The sequence below is a fragment of the Alosa sapidissima genome, chromosome 5 (assembly GCF_018492685.1).
Source record: "Alosa sapidissima isolate fAloSap1 chromosome 5, fAloSap1.pri, whole genome shotgun sequence".
Lineage (NCBI taxonomy): Eukaryota > Metazoa > Chordata > Actinopteri > Clupeiformes > Clupeidae > Alosa > Alosa sapidissima.
Window position 1 is genome coordinate 35,394,807 of NC_055961.1, and position 25,000 is coordinate 35,419,806.

Consider the following 25,000-nt stretch of genomic DNA (forward strand, 5'->3'; position numbering starts at 1 on the left):
AGGAGAGAACTGCTGATTGCTGAGGAAATGGATGGCCGCACGGGGCAACGCTGTGATGGAGCCTCTGTCAAGGTCACCCCAACACACAGCTGCACCCCACTAATCACAATGCTAGGGTGGGCCAGCCAGCAATCACACTGACCACTACACACACACACACACACACACACACACACACACACACACACACACACACACAAAGGCATACAGACACACACAGAGAGGCTTGCACATACACACACACCTCAGACTGTGACTGCAACACACCGATTTAAGAAAGAAATGGACTCCTGGAAAAAGAGCCAAGCAATCAGAAACCGAGAGACAGGGTGAAGAAGAGGGTGTGACAGAGAGGAGGAGAGGAGGAGAGAAGGAGAGGAGGATGAAAAGAACAGAACGGAACAGAACAGACAGACACAAGTGTAGCACTTGCTGACAGACCGAGAGATTAACGCCACCTGAGCACTTAGCCGCCGGCTCACTTATCCCCCGCCTGGCAGATCTCCTCACGGGTGGCATTAGGAGACCCCCAGGGCAAACACACAACAACACACATCAACACAAACATAAACACAAACGCCTCACTCAGACAAAAAACACAGGGGGAAAAACACTAACCGTTAGCCAAGAGTGTCACTGGCTTGGAGACAGTGATAAATGGAGCACTGTAATATTCTGAGACATACACAAGCAGGCAGGCAGGCAGACACACACACACACACACACGCACACGCACACGCACACGCACACGCACACGCACACGCACACGCACACGCACACGCACACGCACACACACACGCACACGCACACGCACACGCACACACACACACGCACACGCACACGCACACGCACACGCACACAAACGTGTGATTAATGGGCCTCTACCTGAGGGGAGAGGAGAGGAGAGAAGAGGAGAGGAGAAAAGAGTAGGGAAGAGGAGAGGAGAGGAGAGGAGAGAGGAGAGGAGAGAGGAGAGACAAGGAGAGAAGAGAAGAGAAGAGAAGAGAAGAGAAGAGGAGAGGAGAGAGGAGAAGGGAGAGGGGGAGAGGAGAGGAGAGGAAGGCAGAAGAGAGGAGAGTAGGGGAGAGGAGAGGAGGGGAGAAAAGAACGGAGAGGAGAAAAGAGGAGAGGAGGGGAGAGAGGAGGGAGGAAAGAACGGAGAGGAGAAAAGAGGAGAGGAGGGGAGAGAGGAGGGAGAAAGGAGAGGAGAGGTTAGGAGAGGAGAGGAGAGAAGAGGAGAGGAGAAAGAAGGGAGAAAGGAGAGGAGAAAGGAGAAGAGAGGAGAGGCAAAGTGCGTCACCACGCCAACACACACCAGTCAGCCAGGGGTTCCACCTCTCAGAGACCGAAAGAGAAACAGAAATAACACAGCGCGTCAGCTCACGGCGCTCTCTGATGTATTAATAACCGCTTTAATACTTTCATCCTGTGTGTGCTCAGTCTGACTCACTCTCATCACTTCACCCTGCACCTGTCTCTGTGTCTCATTCTTTCCCAACTGGGCTTAACGGAGATAGTTTGTGAACACCAACACAAAGTGCAGCTTATGCAAGGTGAGGCAAGTGTGCACACTCCATACTCACACACTTACATACAGTATATGCACACGCAAGCACACGCACATGCACACAATCACGCAAACACACACATGCAAACACACACACACACACACACACACACACACGCATGCACACATGCAAGCAGACACACACAGCACATGCACACGCAAGCACACGCACACACACACAAACACACACACAAACACAAACGCGAACACACACACAAACGCAAACACACACACACACACACAAACACACACACACACACACACACACACACGCAAACACACACACACGCACACAAACACATGAAAGCAAACACACACACACACACACACACACGCAAACGCACACACACACACACACACACAGCCCTCCCCTCCACTCCCCCATCACAGCACTTGAGAGGAGGAGCAGAGGGGATGAGGAGCTGACCGAATCTCTGGGCTTCTGCAGACACCCACCCACCCCCACCCTCCTACACCCACCCACCCCCACCTTCCTACACCCACCCCCCACCCCGGGGCTGGCGGCGGCTCGCAGGGTTCACACTATAGGGTTGGACGTGATCCGTATGTAAAGAGCGCAGCAGCCGCAAGATCAATTCTCCTCCTCCTCCTCCCTCCTTCTCTCTCCCTCGCTCACTAAACCTGCATACCCGGGAGAAGGTGCGCTCTCTGACTGTCAGTCAAGCTGCTATCACCCGGGAAACGCAGCCGGAACGCAGCGAGGGATTATCCCTCGGCAACCAAGGAGAAGCCGCACGGAAACTTCAAACAGAGCGCGGAACACACACGCGCACACACACACACACAAGCTCGTTGGCACTTGCGCATATGCATACGCAAACACATTTCCCCCCACGAACAGCACTTCCAGCATGCAGATTCTCCAGAAGGAACCTTTCGAGGAGCTGGCACGATAAAACAGGAGTCCCGGACATGCAATTTTTGTATCAGTCATGATCCATCCTCCATCGCGACCACCTCTGTTAATTAAGCTCTCACGCCTGAATAAAAACAGCCCAGGGAATTAGCGTATAAGAACAGAACTAAACAACACTCCACTGCCAAAGAGTTCAACTTTCAACTTCTGACGAGCAAACAAACCAAGGAAACGGCGGGACAAAACAAATCTCCGTCAAACATTCAAAAATCAAAGGCGCTGCAGAGACAAAGGAGAAGGACAAAGACGCGCAGGGTTTTTACCGTAAGTGCAGTTACAACACAGCCTGAGCACCAGGAAGACCTCCATGTCAGAGTTGGCCCTGCGCTCCCTCTCTCTTTTCCTCTCTCCTCTCCTGTCCTCTCCTCCCATCGCTCTCTCAGGCAGCTTCAGCACCCATAGCCCCTCACACAGAAGCGCCGAGAGTGCAGGCAGGCAGGGAGAGAGGGAGGGAGGGAGGGATGGGGAGTGAGGGAGGGAGGGAGAGAGAGAAAGAGTGTGCAGGCAAACTCACACACACACCCCCTCATCCCTCTCCTTTACACTAAGACAGCTCTGTTTGTTCACCCTCTCTCTCCATTCTCTCTCTCTTTCTGTCACAAGCTCAAACGTAGACACCCGCGCACACACACCCCCCCCTCCCACACACACACACACACACACACATTCTCTCTCTTAAACTCTCTCACACAAACACATACACCCTTCATTGCATGCTCAATTATTGGCAGGAGGAGTACAGCATGTTCCAGTCTTACAGAGCACTAACTACCAGTAACTCTGTGATCGATTCAGACTAGCATCCAGTCAAACAGTAACATTTACATACGCACATTTACACACGCACGTGCGCGCACGCGCGCACACACACACACACACACACACACTTTACCACTTACCTTCCATTGTGACAGAGCTTGTAAGGTCCTTGGAATCCTTCGGTCCCTTCACCTTCAGGTTCTGTGGAAAGATTACAGCATTTGCTTATTAAAAGCAGACTAGGATGAGGGCTGCATACTGATCCCCAATCAGCCCGATTCCCACTTATAAATAATGCACTGCAAATTTAGCTCACTCTCATAACCTCTTTTAACATACACACATAGATCGCACATGAAAGTCCAGGCGCTGTCAGAATCACAGAGACTGCACACACATACACACAGAGGACAGGTGACACAAATGATTACTTTGCTACCAGAGTGCCACATCACAGTGCAGTTGACTCCCATGCTGGAGTTTGAGCTAGTTTAGAAGGTTTCATTTAAGTGCACCTCCCCTCACAGCTAGAGACCACTCATGTCCTGATTCAGAGCCTGACACGCACACACACACATTTTTTAAGGAGGACACATACACATGCGTGCGTGCGTGCGCACACACGCACACACACACACACAACATTTTTTTAAGGAGGACACATACACATGCGTGTGTGCACACATGCACATACACACACAAACAACATTTTTGAGAGGACACACAAACACGCACAACACATACACACACACACAAAATAGTGCATGACTGGCTGGGAATCAGAGCTGAACTGACACCAGCTTGGGGCTCTAACGAAGAGGAATTGAGCCCAGCCTAATACATACTCCACCAGAGACCCTGACAAACACACAAGCACACACACCCACAAACATGGACACACCGACACACGGGCACACACACGCACACAGACACACACACACACACACAAACACACGCACTTGGACCATGAAAATAGATTTGGTAGAGTTGAGGTTTTTTATTTGTCTCATACATCATACCGTTTGAAACACTGCTACCTTTACAATTAAAACAAATAAATCAAGGCCAGTAAGCTTTGAAACTGTGACTGCATTCTTATCCACTGCCTCATGCTGACGTTACAATTATGAATAATTATAATTGCCAATTACTGGGCTCACATACAATGATACAGCTCACTGCCTAACAAGGAGTGTGTGTGTGTGTGTGTGTGTGTGTGTGTGTGTGTGTGTGTGTGTGTGTGTGTGTGTTTGAAATAACCTTCAGAGCTGCAGAAGTGTAGCATATGATCAATGCACTTGTCTGACAGCAATCAGATAAAAGTGAAACAAAAAAAAGAGGCTGAATTGCTGGGGCTGAGTACAGTATGTCCGTAAGAATTGGGGAACAGTGAGCTGGGGTGTGTGTGTATGTCTCTGTGTGTGTGTGTGTGTGTGTGTGTGTGTGTGTGTAGGTGGAGGAAAGGAAAGTTTGAGTGTACCCACCTCAGAGATCTTCTGAAACTGACCGTTGGCCTGCGCACATTTCTCTGCCGTCTCCACGGCCACTTTGTAGTTGTCAAGGAAAGCTTTATACACGCCCAGCTCGCTGGCCTGCAAGACAACAGAGGAGGCAACACAATATGAATTCAAGAGTGGGACCGAGCCTTCGGACCACACACACACACACACACACACACACACACACCTGGAGTAGGAAAACAATGAAGAGAATGTGACGGGAGGGAGCTCTGGAAAGCGAGCAGAATGAATTAGAGGAGAGGGAGATGGAGAGAGAGAGAGAGAGAGAGAGAGAGAGAGAGAGAGAAGGATGAGAAGAGAGGGATGAGAAGAGATGGCTGAGCTCCGGAGGACAGAGGTGTGGAAGAAGAGACAATGGGAGTGTTTTCCCCACACAGCTCATTATTTGAGGGCTGTAATGTGAAAAGAAATGGGACTGAGGGAAACCCACCCAACCGACTGCATATTTCTGGTGTTCTGGTCTTTTTAACAAGCACTACCAGAATACTGAATGACAATGACTGAATGAAGAATGACTGCAGACCTGTAGTTAGTAAATTGCTGATATTTGTGTAAATCAGAGAAGAATTAGCCGTGTGTGTGTGTGTGCATCTGTATAAACATACTGTAGGCAAGACCAATCACATTCTATGTCACTTTTGGTACATTTTTCCATTTATCTTAGTAAAGTGTAAATTGTTCCATTACTTCCTCATTTTGTCCTCTTCTCTCTGCCCCCCACTGTGGTGTGATTTCTCTCTCTCTCTCTCTCTCTCTCTCTCTTTCTCTCTCTCTCTCGCTCTCTCGCTCTCTCTCTCTCTCACGTACATCATTGTAAGCAGTAATTATCTTCTGCATATATATTGCCCAAAATGAGGGAAGCTAACTGAATTACCAGGAGTGTCCCTCAAAAAGTTATCTATTTCCCCTAAATTTTAAAGCACTTCTCCCCCATCAGCAGTTCTGCCTTGTAGAGACTCCAGAACAAATGGCAGATTGCAGGGTTCTATCTTTACGTATAGTATGTTCTGATCCATTCTTATTTTTGCAGTGTATTTGGTATAGAACATACATACTTGAAACATTTATGTGGGTATAGGCAAACACTTCAACAGCAATCTAGTGTCTGGATTACAAAAGCAAGCACTCATGATAATTATATGTGTTTCAAACCATCTATTATGTTGGTTTGTGTAGAGGCTGTGAGGGGGAATGGATACCTGTAACGCTTACAATGGTCAAATCCTACACGGTTGGAAGTTCAGGCTGGAGAGGGAGGGTACAGTGTGAATGGTAGGTTAACAAATCATGCGTCTCTATGACGAGAGATAATGCATGTGGACAGTGTGTCACCAGACTATGTCTGGAGAAGTAGGTGTCGCTGACACCAATCAGATTCCATGCTGTGAACTGAACTGTTGCTTGGCAACACTTGCATCAGTGGCACCTCCTCTTGCACATGGGACATAAGGGAGTGACACACACACACACACACACACACACACACACACACACACACAGAAGAAATCAATAACAAAACACAACCCTGGCACCAGGCATTTGGACTTGGCCTGAAAGAGGAGGAGAGAAAAACAGGGGATGAGGAGAAGAGAGAGAAGAGAGAGAAGAGAAGGGTGTAAGTCATGGAGGGGTGAACTAAAGCGTAAAAGCTAAGCGCCTGTCTCCACACACACCGCCAGGCCTCAGTCATCCCTGACCAGGCCTGCTGTCACCATCACAGTCGATATCTCTCCTCTCCTCTCCTCTCCTCTCCTCTCCTCTCCTCTCCTCTCCTCTCCCCTCTCCTCACCTCCCCTCTCTCCTCTCCTCCCCTCCCATCTCCTCTCTTATTTTCTCCTCTCCTCTCCTTCCCTCCCCTCTCCTCCCCTCTCCTCTCCTCTCCTCTCCTCTCCTCTCCTCTCCCCTCTCCTCACCTCCCCTCTCTCCTCTCCTCCCCTCCCATCTCCTCTCTTATTTTCTCCTCTCCTCTCCTCTCCTCTCCTCTCCTCCCCTCTCCTCCTCTCTCCTCCTCTCAGTGAGGCTCCAGCTCGCAGCTCGGTTGTCGCACGGCTTAGCAACCACACACTTACACATGCGCACACACAGATTCATACGCTACGCTGAGAGATATTTGTAATTGACTGTGTGAGAGAATGCTAGAGCAAGAGAAAGAGAGAGGGAGAGAGAGAGAGAAAGAGCGGAAGTGTACGATGAATTATTTTGATTTCTGAGTTGACTGCTGCCTCCTCCAGATGGTGTTTTCAATGAAACAGATGACTCATTTAGCCTCAATAATCTCCAATCATGTCTGCCAAAGGAAAGCCATTCACATATCAATTGGAAGAAGCCATAACAGGACAATTATCTGTTTCTATTTGTGGTGTGTACATATGTGCGCCTCCTAAATACAGTATGTGTGCAAAGGCAACTTAGTGCGTGTGCGTGTGCGTGTGTGTGTGTGTGTGCGTGTGCGTGTGTACTCTCAGAGTAATGAGAGAAATGAGGGTGTATGCATGCGTGTGTGTGTGTGTGTGCATGTTAACAGTTGGTCACTTGTGTCTAAACAGTGTTTAATGAGCTGGCCTGTCGTTCACGCAACACTGGTCATGAACGCCACACGTGTGCTGCTCCCAAGCAGAAGGCCAGAGGGGAGGACAGCTGCAAACCTCACACTTATGGTCATCCAAACACCCCCCCCCCCCCCCTACAGAGGCTTTCCAAATAAGACGTTCACACATAGCTCCAAACACACACTCACGCGTGCACACTTGCTCCAAACACACACTCACGCGTGCTCACTTGCTCCAAACACACACTCACGCGTGCACACTTGCTCCAAACACACACTCACGCGTGCTCACTTGCTCCAAACACACACTCACGCATGCACACTTGCTCCAAACACACACTCACGCATGCACACTTGCTCACCAGAGAACTGTATGCTCTTTCTTTTCACCAGGTGTCCCCACCTTTGATTGTTAAAAATATGTTCATTTTGACATTTCTATTCTGAAGCCATTCTTACAGGCCAGTTTATATCACATTAAACCACCTCATAACGCCCCATAATGATAGGTACAAAACATTTCAAAGTATCCTAATAAAATCCTCAAACTAACTTAAATATTGTAAATACCCCTTCTGCCCCCAAAGTCTGCAATTTCATGAAGAATTCCTGTATGGAAAAAAAGACTTGCATTGGGGAACTTTTAAAAAACTGTCTAAACTGACGGAATAAGCCGTTAACAAATGGCATTTCATGTTAACACAATAGCAGCACACTGGTGGGCAACACACTTGCAACACGCTGCCATGGCACTGATGCAATAAGCTGCCAGTGCAATAACACTGGCTAACCCAATCAGGGACACACCGTGCCACACAGGCCCTGGCTAACTCATCACACTAATCCCATTTAGAAGGCCAACTTGCACTAATTCAATTAGAGGAGGCCAACAGCAGCATTGCAGGCTTCAGAATGGGCCTAGCATGAGTATGAGCAGAGGTACTTAGAACGGGATGAACCCCTCCCTGTGCTCTGCCTGGCTCCACACACACACACATTACTGTACACAGACACACACACACACACTGACACACACACACATACAGTACAGTACACACACACACAATACACACACCCACACACAAACACAGACACACGTGCGTACACACACTACACACACACACACAGTCAGCATGAGGACTACACTGTGGAGACCTCCACAGGCTTGATCAATAAGATACACAGTAATAAACTACTCAGTACAGTTTGCCTGCACTACATGTACTGAGTCTCACCAATGGATGTTTGCATACTAACATGTGTGCGTGTGGTGTGTGTCTGTGTGTACTGTATCTGTGTTTTTTGTGTGTGTGTGTGTGTGTGTGTGTGTGTGTGTGTGTGTGTGTGTGTGTGTGTGTGTGTGTGTGTGTGTGTGTGTGTGTGTGTGTGTGTGTGTGTGTGTACACATGTTGAGGGGAGACATAAATGAACACAATTGAAACACAATCTGTGGAGACTGAGATTATGAGTGTTATGGGAGAGGTGCTACTGGTTAGAATGATTGCAGCCCTGGCTTCACGGGAGACCAGATGATTTACCATCTAATTAAGCAACAGTCATCTGTCCCAAAGGACAGCCCTCCACAAAGTCCATGATGGCACGCCATAGCAGAGTGCTCCCATAATGTACACTAGATGCCTATTGATGTTGTTTTGATCTCCCATGGCACGCTGTCTGATGTATTGATGCAGCAGAGACCATAAATGTCCGTCCACGCTGGCAACAATAACCATGACGACAACTGTACCTGTAACACTGCAAGTTTCCACTCTGACTGACATAATGTGATGCCTTTAAAAACTGAATGAATTCTGACTAGCTTTCGGCATTTGTATCTTTCACACAGCTGAACTCTCTGATAATGATGCCCAGCGATATCATTCCTTGTGTTATCATTGCATTGTGCAGCGTGGGTATTGTTGTAGCTACAACTACGGTATTAAAAGTTTTTACAACTTTGTTGTAGTTCCCGCTGACAATGTAGACGGGCCGTGAGAGCCCCAAGGGATGAGTTGAGCGGAGGACAGAGCAGGAGGGAGGGCATGAAGAGGACGGGGCACACGACACAGGGGCATCGCTCGCTCGCTCACCAGCTTCTGGAAAAGGTGTCCCACGGTGACCTTGTCATCCCACTGCTGGATGTGGGGGAGTAGCGCGTCGTAGAACTCCTTGTGGATCTGGAAGATGTCCTGGATCTTGAAGAAGATGGTCTCGATCTGCTCCATGGAGAGCACCGGCTTGGAGGTGGTGGCAGCCGCCTTAAGGGGTCTCATGGGCTGCAGGTCAGGGGTCAGGGGTCAGAGGCGAAGAGAAGGGGAGAGAGAACAGCAGTCAGTACTGAATCCATATTCATATGTCATGTGCCATATCACACACATTTTAAAGGCTTTTAGAGGCCATAGTAATGAAGTGAGGTCTCTTGTGTAGGTGAAAATGGGCCTTTTACAAGGCTGGCAGTGATGGACGCCATTTTTTAACTGTATGTCAGTAAAAACATAAACTAATGCACATATTAAACATCTGATCAAACAGATCAAACACATCAAGTGTTGTAAACATATATTGTATGAATATTGTATGCATATATGACTCATCTGATCTTTTACACACAAAAAAACATATGGTAGTGCACCGTCATGTACAGTAGGGATCAAATGATCTCCAGCACACCCTGAGTATCCAGCTCACTGCCTCAGTGAAGAGGCCGAGGAGAGGAGAGGAGAGGAGAGGAGAGAGGTCAAGGAACAGGAAAGGAGAGGAGAGGAGAGAGGTCAAGGAACAGGAAAGGAGAGGAGAGGAGAGGAGAGAGGTCAAGGAACAGGAAAGGAGAGGAGAGGAGAGGAGAGGAGAGGAGAGGAGAGGAGAGGAGAGAGGTCAAGGAACAGGAAAGGAGAGGAGAGGAAAGGAGAGGAGAGGACAGGAGGGGAGGGTACAGGAGAGGAGAGGAGAGGAGGAGAGGAGTGTACAGGAGAGGGGAGGAAGGGAGGAGAGGAGAGGAGGAGGGGCGGGTACAGGAGAGGAGAGGAGAGGAGGAGAGGAGAGGAGGAGGAGGAGGAGGAGGAGGAGGAGGAGGAGGGGAGGGTACAGGAGAGGAGAGGAGAGGAGAGGAGGAGGGGAGAGTACAGGAGAGGAGAGAAGAGGAGAGGAGTGTACAGGAGGGGGGGGAGGGGGAGGGTATGAGAGGAGCTGATGAGCCCAGTGCGGTTTGAGAGCCAACAACAGCAGCAGCCCCACCATCTCTGGCCCAGAGACTTCAGGCTTAATGCTTCAGAGGGCTGGAATAACCTTCACACACTCTGTCTGCACTCTAGCACACTGGCCGGTGTGTGTGCGTGTGTGCGTGTGTATGTGTGTGCGTGCCTGTGTGTGCATGTGTGTGTGTGGGTGTGCACGTGTATGGGTTGTGCATGTGTGTCGGTGTGCATGTGCGCGCGTGTTTGTGTGTGTGCGCGCGCATCTGTGTGTGTGCGTGTGGTCACAAATTGCAGACAATAAGGATGACTCATCCAGTCTAACTACTCTTCCCTTGGTTATAAACCTGAGGAAAGTTCAAAATGAGCCAACAATAAAAAATATATATTTCAGAGAAATAACAGGCTTTCCTGTTATGACAAAACTGAAAAGAGAAATTTACTGCATATTAGGGTAAACCCAGAGTCTACTCTAAACATTCGCACAGTTGTTATCCTGCATGATTGATCTATTCTCCAAACTTCCAAACTTTGCTTTGAACTTTTGTTGGAAGTTGTCCACCTGTTCAAACCAATTCTCTGAGTAACCAACTGATTCCATAATGATAAATGGGAAATCAAATTGCTATATTCAGAGTAGTATTCAGATTTCACCTCAGAGAAACCCTTAGCCGCTAGCCGGCGTAGCCGTAAGGCTGGCATGATAGGCTGGCATGATAGACTGGTGCCAGGCAGTCTCTGCTGGGGAGACGGGCACTGGGTGAGGCCTGGCGCTGCCAAACAGTGCTTCCTGTCCAGACCAAACCTCACCAGTCTGGGCATAAACATGTCTGACGCAGCAGTCGGAGTCTGCTCCGTGGTATGATACGTGTGCAGAAACTACTTTTAACCCTGTCTGTCATAAAGACTCCATACAAAATTAAAAAGGGATTGTGTACTCACAAACATTCAAAGTCGCTTGGGAAAATAAAATACAAAGTACTGTATAAACGCCTAGCAAACAATCCCCAAACAGACATATTTTCTGGCAGCATAAACAGCGTCTGACAGATGGTGTGTTGTTGTGTTCAGGTTTTGCAGTCGGTTATCAAGAATATGGTCATCACATAGGACAGACCAGGTCACACTAACATGGTCACACAGCATTCAACACGGTGCCACAAGGTCCAGACAAATTCACTCATTTCTAGACAAAAATACACACAGAGACACAGACACAGACACACACACAGACACACAGACAGAGACCGAATGGCTGAGAGGCCTATTGATTGTAGGTGTCCACTAATACACCATACTAACGTTACAGCCACAGCAGAAGATGAGCAGCCAACCAGTCTTGGACTGACCCTGGGTGTCCAGTCAGACCCATTTAAACGAGCCATGCACCCTGGCGGTGCTGCCGCACTGGGCGCTCAGGGCCAGCTGGGGCTCGGGGGCCAACAGGGACATCTGCTCCCGGCGTTGCACTGCGGCACGAGGCCTGGAGCTGGAGCGGGGCTTCCCCACGTGTGTGCCGCCTCTGGCTCTCCATTCAGCTCACCGGTCAGCAGCCTCAGTCTGTGAGATCTATCAGCGTGACCTGGACAGTGAACACTTAGCTCACTGAGATAACGTCTGCTGACATGAGCCTGAGGTTTTTTCCATTTTATAACATTTTAAAAGAATTTTGAAGGCCTAGTGGTGTTGGTTTTCCAGGTACCAGTGGCCTATTCCAAAAATGGTCTGAAGTTTGACCATCACATTCTCAAGAGCCGGTGCTTTATATGAGAATACCTCTACCTGAGAAAAACGACAAAGTCTAACAATAGTGCAGAAGAGGACTTGTAGGTGGTCATAGTAAGGTGTGAATTAGAACGAGCAGTCAGGAAATTACAAATATATCCTTCAGCTCATCATCGGAGTCTCACTCAGGAAGCGGTAGCTAGCTGCTGAACTGTGCAAAAGGACAACGAGCAGGTCTCCCACACACCCCAATCTCAGACCACACAACTGATAGAGCTTTGGCCAGGTTCAGCCTGCACTGAGGACTACAGTGTTTGTGCTGCTTTAAAGAGGTTCTGTGTGCACAGAGCTAATGAACACATGCATGCAAACACACACATACATACATACCCACTCTCTCTCACACACACACACACACACACACACACACACACTGACCCACTTTCTCATGCAGTCACACCACACACCATCACAGGAACCCCCCCCCCCCACACACACACACACTGACCGGCTCTCACATGCAGTCACACCACACACCATCACAGACAACCACACACACACACACACACACACACACACACACACACACACACACACACACACACACACACACACAAACACAAACACAAACACACAGACACACACAAACACAAACACACACAAACACAAACACAGAGACAAACACAGACATAGACACGGCATTATATACACATACCACATCACTATCTGGCTGTGTGTGTGTACTAAGAGCACTTGTGTAGTGTTTAGAGTAAGTAGACTTTACCAGCAGCAGGGCTTCCAGCTGGTTAATGTAGATCTCCTCGCTGGCTAAGAATCCAGACAGAACCAGCTTCTTCATCTCCAGGCCTTTCTCTATGTCTCCCTGTGTGAAAGAGAGGGGGACATATTAGCAAACACAATTGGATAACTCATACAAAAGTTCTGTATATTCGTAAACATTTAAGTGGAGCCCTGAAAACAACATTGAGGGGGAGAGTGACTGAAGGCTTAGTGTGAATATATGAGAGTTTGGGACACTGTAGCACATTCTCATAGGGGCGACTGACTAAGCTGAGAAGAATGTTGGAAAGAAAGAGAGAGAGAGAGAGAGAGAGAGAGAGAGAGAGAGTGGGAGAGAAAGAGAGAGAGAGAAAGAGAGTGTGCTGTGAAATAAAGAGTTGAAGTCAGGACAGAGAACTGGAGGAGAGGAGAAACCAAAATAGCCAGGAGAAGTTTGATATCTCAAAAGGTGACTGGATGCTCGCTAAGGCTTTCACAGGGAATCTGATGAAGACAGCAATAACAGTAATGAATAGCAGAAGTGAGTGTTCCCAATAGAAATGTTTTGCGCATCATATGGCTTGCACATATGAAAGCATGTACATACGTGTATGTGTGTGTGTGTGCCTGTGCTTGTGTGTGTGTGTGTGTGTGTATGTTTAGAGGTCACAGTCCTCCTAGGCTGTGTTAGCGGAGTGCTGGTCCAGCACTGCTGTGTCCGGCTGCTTCGTGGAGGTGTTTGCTTTGGCTCAGATGAGAGCTGAGATAGAGGCCTGAGACAGGAGGTGTGTGTGTGTGTGTGTGTGTGTGTGTGTGTGTGTGTGTGTGTGTGTGTGTGTGTGTGTGTGTGTGTGTGTGTGTGTGTGAGAGAGAGCGCATGCGCACGTGTGTATGTGTGTGTGTGTGTGTGTGTGTGTATGTGTGTCCTTTGTGGAGGTGTTTGCTTTGGCTCGTGTGAGTGCTGAGGTAGAGTGCTGAGGCAGGACACACCCAACAGTTCAAACAGAAAAGCCCCACAGCACAGCCAGAGGACAACGCTGAGGGCACTCAACAGGTAAAACACTGTACAACGGGTAAAAAACAATTATCCACCAGAGAGAGAGAGAGAGAGAGAGAGAGAGAGAGATAGAGAGAGAGAAGGAAGAGGAGTAGAAAAGTGAGTGTGCCAGAGAGAAAGTGCCCGTCCCGATACTCTATCATTGATTGTCTAGAACAAACAACTTCTTAAATAACTTCTCTAAATATGAATATACTTTCCTTGTATTCCTTTCATCATACACTGTTTATGTTTGTTAAACTAGTGACAGATTTAATAATTTCTCGCTAACCAAATAATACAGATATAAATTTCAAAACAAACCCTCACGTCATACTCTCTTGTAAGGTTACGCGGTTTTAATAAAACATTTACAACATTCAGTGGATGACTCAACCTCATTTATAAGGAAAGAGAAGTGAAGAAACATTCCACCCAAAGTGATTTATAAAATCATTCAAGGAGCTGACGTCTAATCGCCTTGTGTTATAAAGACATGTGCTTTTAAAAATACACTTGTAAGAGGAGCCGCAACGCCTTGTCTGGCCTTTTGAGTGAAGTTAATAGACTGGGGACTCTTAAGAGCAATATGGCCCAAACCACCTCAGTGGACATCCTTTCAAAGGAACTTTGTGCAAGGCACAAATAATACTGTAATATCTCCACACAAAGGAAGTACCACCCAGATGACTAATCTTACAAGCCACTGGACTGCCAGAAATAGGCTCTTACTTCCTCATAATGTATTCACTGTCAACAACAACACGGCTTGAAATCTGGCCTTCGGAAACAACTGACTGTTTCCATATTAGGTCTCGGGAGATAAAATCGGGAGGTGACCTGCTGCCAACGCAGTCGCCTTATTGTCTGCTAAGTTTACCACCAAGCCTGGACACAGAGATAGCCTATGTATGCGCATATACACAAAATCAATCCATCAATGCCATGTCAATCATTCAGCTGTTATCTTTGATACTGATAGCATGCAAAATATACTGGACGTACAGGATGGCCTTGCCACACATTCCTGCCATAGACCATTGTTTTGGCCAGATCCACTGTTTGGAGTAACACTGTGCTGCATGTCTACTGGTACAGACTGTCTGTAGGTCTGTGTGCAACGTCAGCCATGTCCAAACTCAGTGGGGACGTGTAAAGTCGTGAGGTCATGTGTACGGCACACTTGCACTTAAGCCTCCCTTGCCTCTGACTCAGCAGACTGGTCACAGTGATGATGAACCTCCACAGGCTCTCTCTCTCTCTCTCTCACACACACACACACACACGCACGCACACGCACACGCACACGCACACACAGCCCCCCCCCCCATATCCCTTCAGTTAGAGCTGCAAGCACTTAGTACAGGTGTTAGCTTTATGTACTCCATGTAGTCAGAATGTAGTCAGTGCAACATAGCCTACAATAAGGTGCTTTATCGTGACAATCTGACCCAGTAGAGCAAATGACAGAGGGACCATAAATGAAGTGGTTTGGCCCAGGTGCACATATTACACACACACATACATAATTACTCCCCTACTACACACACACACATAATTACTCCTCTACTACACACACACACATAATTACTCATCTACTACACACACATACATAATTACTCCTCTACTATACACACATACATAATTACTCCTCTACTACCTCTTAATACAGTCTTTTGCCACAGAAATAGTCAGGATCAGCCGTGGCCTACTGGTTAGCGCTTCAAACTTGTAACCGGAGGGTTGCCGGTTCAAACCCCGACCTGTAGGCATGGCTGAAGTGTCCCTGAGCAAGGCACCTAACCCCTCACTGCTCCCCGAGCGCCGCTGTTGTAGCAGGCAGCTCACTGCGCCGGGATTAGTGTGTGCTTCACCTCACTGTGTGCTGAGTGTGTTTCACTAATTCACGGATTGGGATAAATGCAGAGACCAAATTTCCCTCACGGGATCAAAAGAGTATATATACTTATATATTTATACTTAGGACCGAAATTTGAGAAATAGCCCTGGAAGAAAATTTTGTAGCCATTTTTGAGGAAAAGTACTTCATGCGTTGTTTCTATATGATTTTTAGGTGCTGAATCCATTTCTGCTATAACAAGCAGGGACAGATTTCTAAGTCTCATGACCTCACCTCAGGGTCACCTCACCCCTGCTTTTCTCTATTTACACCACTTCCTTAGGTGAGACCATTCGCTCCCATGGATTTGATTATCACTGTTATGCAGACGACACTCAACTTTACCTGTCTTTCCCACCTGATGACTCTAGCATTTCCCACCGGATTTCTGAATGCCTTAAGGATATTTCAGCCTGGATGAAAGATCGGCACCTTCAGCTTAATCTCTAAAAAACTGAGTTTTTGGTGTTTCCAGCTAAAATAGCTATTCCCAAACAGATTAACATCCAGCTTGACTCTAGTTCACTGACCACAACTAGATCGGCACGTAACTTAGGCGTTGTAATTAACGACCGACTTAACTTCTCTGAGCATGTAGCTTCTATTGAAAAGTCATGTCGGTTTATGCTTTACAACATTAGGATCAGACCTTATCTGACACAAGATTCCACACAACTTCTTGTTCAAACCATGGTCATCTCCAAGCTGGACTATTGTAATTCACTATTAGCTGGCTTACCCACTTGTGTAATAAGATCATTACAGCTGATTCAGAATGCTGGAGCACGCCTGGTCTTCAATCAGTCAAAGAGGACACATGTAACTCCTCTCCTAGTTACTCTCCATTGGCTCCCTATAGTAGCCAGAATTAAATTTAAATCTCACTTTGGCCTATAGGACACTGATTGGATCTGTAATCAATAATCAAGGTGTATATCCCGACCACTGCGGTCTTCTGATGAGCGTCTGTTATGTCGACCAGTCATAAACACTAGGTCTAATTCAATTCGGTCATATAGGGATTGTCAAAGTTTTTTTTCCCCGTCATCTACTTCCTGAATTTTTGGTCAACGATACCCGGGACACCGAACCACCGGGGCACATGAAATTTGGTGGGTATGTAGCCCCACTAGACTTTTACGGAAAATTTTTGTTTCGTCCCTGGGGGCCACTCCCCCCCCCCCGTGCTGGGCCCCCCGAACCACAAAAAAAGCAGTTTTTCCTAAATAACTACCTGAACCGTGGCACTGAGGATGAAGAATCTTTTATGTTATGTTGGGCTCAAGGGCCCACATCAATCTGGCCCATAATCACTCATTTGTGATTTGCACCCCCCCGGTAAAAAATGAAAATGCAATATTATTCTGCTTTAATCGCCCCTATCTTCAGTTAAGATGTTCAGAACTGCACCAAATTTTATGTGTATGATTGACCTGGCATTCTCTGGGGGTATGCCAAGTTTCGTAGAATTTCATCCATGGGGGGGGGGGGGGGGGTCTAAAAAAAATTAGGTTATGTGTACATTTAGTGACTGTACACTCATTGGCCTGTAGATGGCGGTGCACACATATACACATGCACACACACACACAGGCACCCACATACTATCGGTATTAGAACGGCCGATACATAATTACAAATTCAGTAGGATTAAAAGAAAGCCAAAATAAATATTCATCATCATCATCATCATCATGGCTGCATTTCCAGTATTGGCGATAAGTAGTCGTTTGTCCACTAGATGGCGCATCGTTGCAGTGAGACGTAATTTTGTTGGAAGTTAAAAGTGGGTTGGAAAAACAATGGACGCTTCCTACAAGGACTGTAGTTTACCGCAGAGAACGTCTAAAAGGATAGGACGATGTTCACATGAAATGTAATTCCCATTTCTTCTTGAAGCCGAAATAAATCTGAGGATGTTTATCGGACATGCTTGGTTACTGCAGGTACGTTAATCTTATAATATCAATAAGGACCTAGGTAATGTTACCGTTAGCGTTGGTTGAGTGATGGAGGCCAATTTGATTGATTGCATTTGTAGAAAACTATAAATGCGGTTATACCAAGCAAATTGATAGCACTGTAATTGTATCTTTCGACTGTCATTTGTTGCACGTGCTACAAAAATCATTCTGTGCAATGGAGGTTTTACCAACGTTACACCGGTCTGATACAGTTTTGCCTATACATGCGTGAGACTGAGACGCCTGTTTATTTTGTTTTAAGTGTGTGCAGGGTGTGAGAGGGGAATCGATGTGCTTTGATTCCAGCTTGGTAGTTATAGTCTGTGAAATTAAAAAGCACGTGTGTGTGAAGTATCCAAACAATGACACCTTCATTTCATTATGGCTGCTTTAGCAACACACCTTAAGCTACTGTGTAGTGGGTCCCATTTAGAAGTGGCTACTTCATTCGCACTTTCCTTGACTCATGGAGCTGCGTGAATTTTATTACAACTTTTCGCCACGATATGGCAGTTTAAGTCCGCTTGATACTGTAAGGCGTAAGCCATTGGTTTCCAAAGGAGATTTTATTTGTGTCGCCAGCATAGCCTATTGACAATTTATGTTGTAAATAGGCCTACTTATAAGCCTACCTGTAGCTTAGGGAAGCTAACAGCTTTCTATTAGGATCTAGTTTGTTAGTTACAGTTTTAAACAATATCGGGTGCCTATGGACTAGGCTGGGTGAACCCAGCCTGATCTGCCCGCTATTTATTTTTTGATTTCTTAAAAGATTGAGCTTGGTCTGGTGAAAGCCAGACTAGTCATGGACCTCAGTTACACAATGCAAGGGAACATGAATCTTAATTTGTGCATTGACAATAAAGTATTACATGAACTAAAGATGACTAAAATCTTATGTAGAAGAAGAAACATTCACAAAAAATCCATCCATCCAAAAATGACCTTTGTTTTTGATAGCTGTTGAAAACGGCATGGAACTGACAGAGATGTTTTTGTTTATAAATAAATAAATAAATAAATAAATAAACAAACAACATTATGCTGATACCTTTTGCTTTTCCCAAATACAATGTAGCCTACAGGTGTAAGTGACCTTTCATCAATGCAATTGTAATGGATGAACTGTGATGAACTGCCCTACTTGTGATTGTTTAGAGATTTTAAAGGTTTTATAACAATGCTACATCTTCTTTGGCTATTCTACAATCTATTCACCTTTTCAGCACCAGTAGGCTACTTTCTGTGCAGCCGCACACACACACTCAGGCATGCCAAACAAGCATAGACAAAAGTTTCAAGAGTGGGGGGGTGGAGTAAAATATGGAGACAAATTGAAGTGCGATTTATTTTCGCGGAACGGATGTACAGGACTGAGCGGCGGTCATATTTTGTACCGCTATGCGGTACATCTAGTTATTGATATTCTCCTTAATATAGTCTTACTATGCCATTGTTTTTATATTATTGATTGAATGGATATTATTGTTTATTATTGCTTTTTCCCTCATTTTCATTGCTTATTTTATTAGGCTATTGATTAAATTGACATAGTTGTTTATTATTGCTATTCTCCTTAGTTTGACCAACATTCTAATCTGTTCCCTGTGAAATTTTAAATATTATGTTGTTTTTGTATGTGTGTGTCACTTTGGACAAAGGCGTCTGCAAAATCCCATAACCATAACCATAACAAGCTGTAAAAGTCACTGTTTAGTCATAAATAATAAAAAGAAAATGGTGCCCAAAACCAAGTCTAAGTCAAGAAAGAAACAAGCAAAAAGTGGGTGGTACAGTTAAAAACTTATTTAAAGTTACATTTAAAGTTATTTACAGTTAAAACAATATTGTACATGTATAGGTTCTTCAAACATGCAAATGTTGCAAAATATAACAGTTATGAATATATCTTTAGTTCTTTAAAGGAGAACATGAGAACAGATCACGTGATGAACTGAACCAATATATAACAGTTAAATGTTATCTTTTAGGTGAGTTCACTCAGTGTTAACCAATGGTAACACAGATAGCCTACTTTGCCTCATTGGCAATAACAGACAACCCTGTCTTGTACTAAACTACCATCAGAGTCCTGAACACAAGCTGAAAACCTTGCAGAACTTAAATACTGACATGTTTCTAGAGTCAAAAGACATATCATGGTGTTAAGGCAATGGTGCATGAACCCAAACAAACCAGACTTGATGTGACTGACCAGACTTTCAAAGACCCTTAACCACACTGAGATAATGGTGAAGTGAGTGGGATTCACACAGTTCACACATTCAACAAAGAAACTTGTCAGAAGTCACGTAACAGACACATCAACAGTATGGGTTTACGACGCAGGACTAGGTGTGAACCTGACATCACAGACTGGCTTTACAGACACACAGGCCTGAGCATCTCATCTCTAGCAACCGATTCTTTCAGAGATGTTTCTGCAAGTGCATTCACAGGGGACCTATTTTCTTTTTCCAAGACACAAGCCACCATTCATGTCAGCCCAGCAGCAGCAGCGCATTCAAGCAGTCCGCTCTGACTCAAAAACCCTTGTGATGACGCCAACGACACCAACCCCACTATTCTTTTTAAAGAGTACGACCACAACATAACTGGCCACAAGTTCCTCTACCTCATTGACCAAACGCATCGCGGCGTTGGGTTTTCTCACACTGCCTCCGAGCATTTCTCTCTGGTCAGATCCTGGTGAATAGCATTTCATACGACCCTGTACAGTTTCTATCTGCTGACCAGAGCTGCACAACGTGGACTGGAGAGGGAGGGGAGGGGAGAGAGAGGCCAGCGAGGCCTGGCAGTCTGACCAGGAAACAGGGGAGACGGAGGGGAGGCGAGAGCCCTGGTCGGCCTGGGTGTTTTCAGCTGCCAAGTGTGAAGCGTCACTGAATGGACAACACTAGCGTAGCGTACATCAGCTGGGATTTGCACTTGGCTCGCGACCAGCACTACACACGGCTGCTGGGCTGTGCTGTGCTGACTGACAGGCACAGACATGCATTAGACAGGCTTGGGTTTAACACGGAGAGCCTGTCTAGTGTACAGTAACTTGGGTAGCAAATGATGAGGCACATGCTTCGAGGGTGGCTAACAGTGCTATTTAGCCAAAGGAGTATTTCATTTATACAGAGGGTCCCGGTTAAAAATTGACACTTCATTCACGATCATGGTGAATGGTGAAATGTAAGTACAACTGCAGCCGCTTGGGGGCAGCATAGTCCGCTGTGGAGTTCCACGGTCGAACCAGACGGCGCATTCGACAGCAAGGGCTGTGATTGGCCGAGTTTTCAGTGCGTTTCTCTGTGTTTTTAGCAGCCCCTGCAACATGCTAGTCCACTGTAGCCTAAGCCTTGTACATAATGTTAAACATAGTTTTGGATTCAGTGGCAAGATTTCTTGATTGTACAGTGTCTGTCTCTCAGTAATGTTTTAAAATGAGAGCTTCGTCAGCTGGCAGTAGGCTACTTTGTCGGTAGTCATGAGAAGTTCGCTTGCTAACAGAACATAAATATGCTGCCCAGAAACCTTGTGAATAGTTCTGATTTTTTTTACTACACTAACGAGGTTGAAATATAGACTTTGCCTACAGCATCTCCTTAACAGTAATGTTAACAAAATGACAGCATTCATATGACAAAGAAAAACGAATTCGGTCACTCAAGACTGCCACAGCAACCAGTGTAGGCTACAGTCCTACCCAATAGGCCTACTCGAAGCAGATAGCGTTGTCTGACGGTCGAGTGGGTTAATGCACGTATTTCCAGAACAGGTCTGCAACTTTCAGGTAGTTCTGAGTTCGAATCTAGGCAGGAGCAGAGCCATATAAAGGCCTAGGCCTATTGTTATCATTTTTTGCAAGGTGTTGCTCCTGGCAATACTTGTTTATAATACGTTTGGTGATTAATTGATAGCTGTTTTTGGGACACGTTAAACGTTCTTTATAATGAGCGCATCCGGGGAGTAAAACGACTGTTACGCGCTGTTACAACTGTAGGCTACAATGATTGCAATACAAAAATATGCGCGTGTTAGTTTAGTTAGTTTTGTGATGTTTTGCACTTTTGCCTCATGTGTTTTCAGGTTTGAGGGCTTTTTTGGCAAGATTGACCTTGGTTAGACTCTGCATATGTTATTTCTCCGTATGGAAAATAAAGTCAATTTTCGACACACGTCTGTTATTAGTTAAATAACAAGTGTTGCTTGTTAAAACATGTGACTAGTGAAACTCAAATGATTTTAGAAATATTTAGCCAAAGCCAAAAAGAGAAGGAGAGACGCCGGTGCAGCTCAGATGTCTTCTTAATTTTCTTTATTCTTTAGTAAAAGGTGCAGAACATTATTAAACTTTGACTAACGTTTCGATGTTCGTTAGTCAAAAACATCGACACATCGAAATGTTAGTCAAAGTTTAATAATGTTCTGCAGCTTTTACTGAAGAATAAAGAAAATTAAGAAGACATCTGAGCTGCACCGGCGTCTCTCCTCTCTAAAATATCTGTCCTGGCCTGGTTGCAACGGATTGTGGCCAAACGACAGAAGCGCGGAGAACCCTCCTTTGTCTTCCAAAAAGTGTTACTTTGTGCCCCGCGCTCCCCCACTGCTTGTGAAAGAAGGGGATGGGGGAGGGGGGCTTAACGTGAAAAAGCTTAATGTCACAAAACGGAAACGAGTCGTTTTAGGCTACAGGCCTTCATAATGGTAGGCTACAGGAAGTGGGGGGAGGGTATGGGATGACCAGAGCCGTCATCTATCGTCTTTCCAGGCACACAGCTCGTTATAAACCCTATCGACTGCCTTAACAGATAGGCTTTGCTCTTGGGTTTGGCCTTACAGCGAACTCAATGCTCTTGTTGCTTGCAGTTTGTTAAATAAAGCGATGCAGATTACATTATTTATTTCTGATTAATTGCGTCTTTTGATGTATGTTGCAACATTTGCTTGTTAGGCTGGGCTACTGTCAATGTCCTGTACAGGTCAATGTTCAACAATTGCTGGTGTAGGCCTAGGCTATTAATCAATTAGGGACTGTTCGTTATTTATTTAATTAAGGGGCTACCGGAGGAGTTTTGGGAGCGTTAGTCAAAAAAGACGTGACCCTCCCTCGCCATCAAGAATTGTTTCTATGACCCTCCAAAGTGATTGAGAAAAAACGCATGATCCTCCCCAGTCCCAACAATGTATTGATGCCTTAGGCTACTGGGTCAATTTGGGAGCTTGCATGCTACGACTCCTTCCTTGAAATGCCTTGAAAAGGCTGTCGTTTGCACAATTTCACAAATAATCACCGGGACCGAAACAAACCTGTCAACTTTTCCCGGGTTTATCGCGTATTTTAACTTTTTCCTCGCTGTCTTAGGAGGAGCTGCAGGGCCGTCGCAAGGGGATGCGAGGCCCTGTGCCAACTTGACAGATGCAAGGCCCTTTTCACTTACGTGCATGAAATCATGCGATAGCTTACTTTACACATAGCCAAGGCTACCGTCGGTGTATTTTAATAGTAGCCTAGTCTAATAAGCTACACCAGCTTGCCTTTAAGAGGAGAAATTCAATTGTATAGCCTATAACATTAGCTGAGTCACATATTTGGCCATATGGTGTTTATCATAGGCTACATCACGAAACCAAATAGTGTAACAAAGGCGAACACTTTAACAGGGGGAATTCATTGGGCATGAATCATTGTGCTGATCGGTATTTGTCAATGAGCAGAAACACACACGACATTCAAACTATTGATAAGATGTACTGGTCTGTATCTGTAGGCTAACATTGGACAAATAAATGACACTGACTCGTCATATCCTGACTCAGGAAAAAAAAAATTTCTTGCTTTGCCGCAAACTCAGCAATGAAATCATAGGCCAGTTTGCAGGTAGCCTAACGTCTTTTTCATAGAAGGGAGAGCCCAGTCTCTCCTGTGACATGGAGGTGCGCAAATATTTTTTAATAGCCTGTTCAACTTCGAAAAGCTTCGTTCACCCGATGCCAGTCACTGATCGCAATTTTAAAGTTCGGAAAGCTTCATCTTTTTAAGTTTTAAGTGCAGTGGCCCATATCTGCCCCCTTTGGAATTATATCTCGAGCCTATTATAAGGTCCAGTGCGTTATGTCCTGGGATTCGGATGTGCTCAAAAAGAAAAGAAAAAACACTTTTTTATAGATGGTTATGAGGAGCAATGTGAGAGAGAAATTTGATGATCATTGATCGTTGTTTTGGGACGTTAAGCCTTTTCCATAGGCGTCAGTGAAGGAGATTGAAGAATGACCATTTATTTTTATACGAAAATATTTCTTAACTACAAAAACTCAGTGTCTAAAAACTCAGTGTCATTCAGACTCAACCCTCTTGTTGTTTTATTATCTTTTTCGTTGTCGTTTGAACGTTGGCAAGCAGGCATGTTGCGGTTGCAATTTAAGTGAAATTTCTACAGTAGGCCTACAACATGCTGTTAGGCTGGGCTACTGTCAATGTACTTGTACAGGTAAATGTTCAACAATTGCTGGTGTACAGGTTATATAATCAATTAGCTAAATCATTTGTCCAGCTGTTTAAACATTTTTTCGTGCTACATTCAAACGCAAAAGGTGCTTTGATATATTTTTCGTTTGAACGTCGGCAAGCAGTCATGCTTTGGTTGCAATGAATGAGGATAATTGCTTTTTTTTTGCATTATTTTGAATATGACTCGCTCCAGTCTCAACAGCACGTACTTTTCCCACACGCTTAGTTCTAACACACATAGGCCTATCCCCTCTCGCTTTCTCTCTCTCCATCCCTGCACACGGTGCTTTCTTAAAGGAGCTGCACCATTTTACAACAATTGCATCTACATTTTCATATTAGAATGTTTTGTCAAGTGTAAGCTTAAACTACCGTGATCAATTGAAGTTCCCGTGCCCCCGCTGCGTCATGGAAGCAGTAAGTCAGTCGCATCAAAAATAGTAGTGGCACCCAAGTGACACCTTGTGGTTGTTTGTGTCAACTGCAGTTTGTGCCATTTCTGCTGAGAAAATGGGGATCGTGATTCATGAAGGAACCCGTCCAAACTTAACGG

At 45.7% G+C, this 25,000-nt stretch overlaps 1 protein-coding gene across 4 annotated transcripts in view; it reads right to left on the bottom strand.

Moving 5' to 3' along the window:
- The window catches only part of abr (ABR activator of RhoGEF and GTPase), a 145,579-nt gene that overhangs the window by 67,820 nt on the left and 52,759 nt on the right, over positions 1 to 25,000 (bottom strand). For all 4 annotated transcript variants that reach the window (XM_042091147.1, XM_042091148.1, XM_042091149.1 and 1 more), the window contains 4 exons: positions 13,032 to 13,130; positions 9,422 to 9,607; positions 4,748 to 4,855; positions 3,404 to 3,464 (listed from right to left, as the gene is read on the bottom strand). In XM_042091147.1, the coding sequence (XP_041947081.1) occupies positions 3,404 to 3,464; positions 4,748 to 4,855; positions 9,422 to 9,607; positions 13,032 to 13,130 (454 nt within the window). The remainder of the gene's footprint in view (positions 1 to 3,403; positions 3,465 to 4,747; positions 4,856 to 9,421; positions 9,608 to 13,031; positions 13,131 to 25,000) is intronic.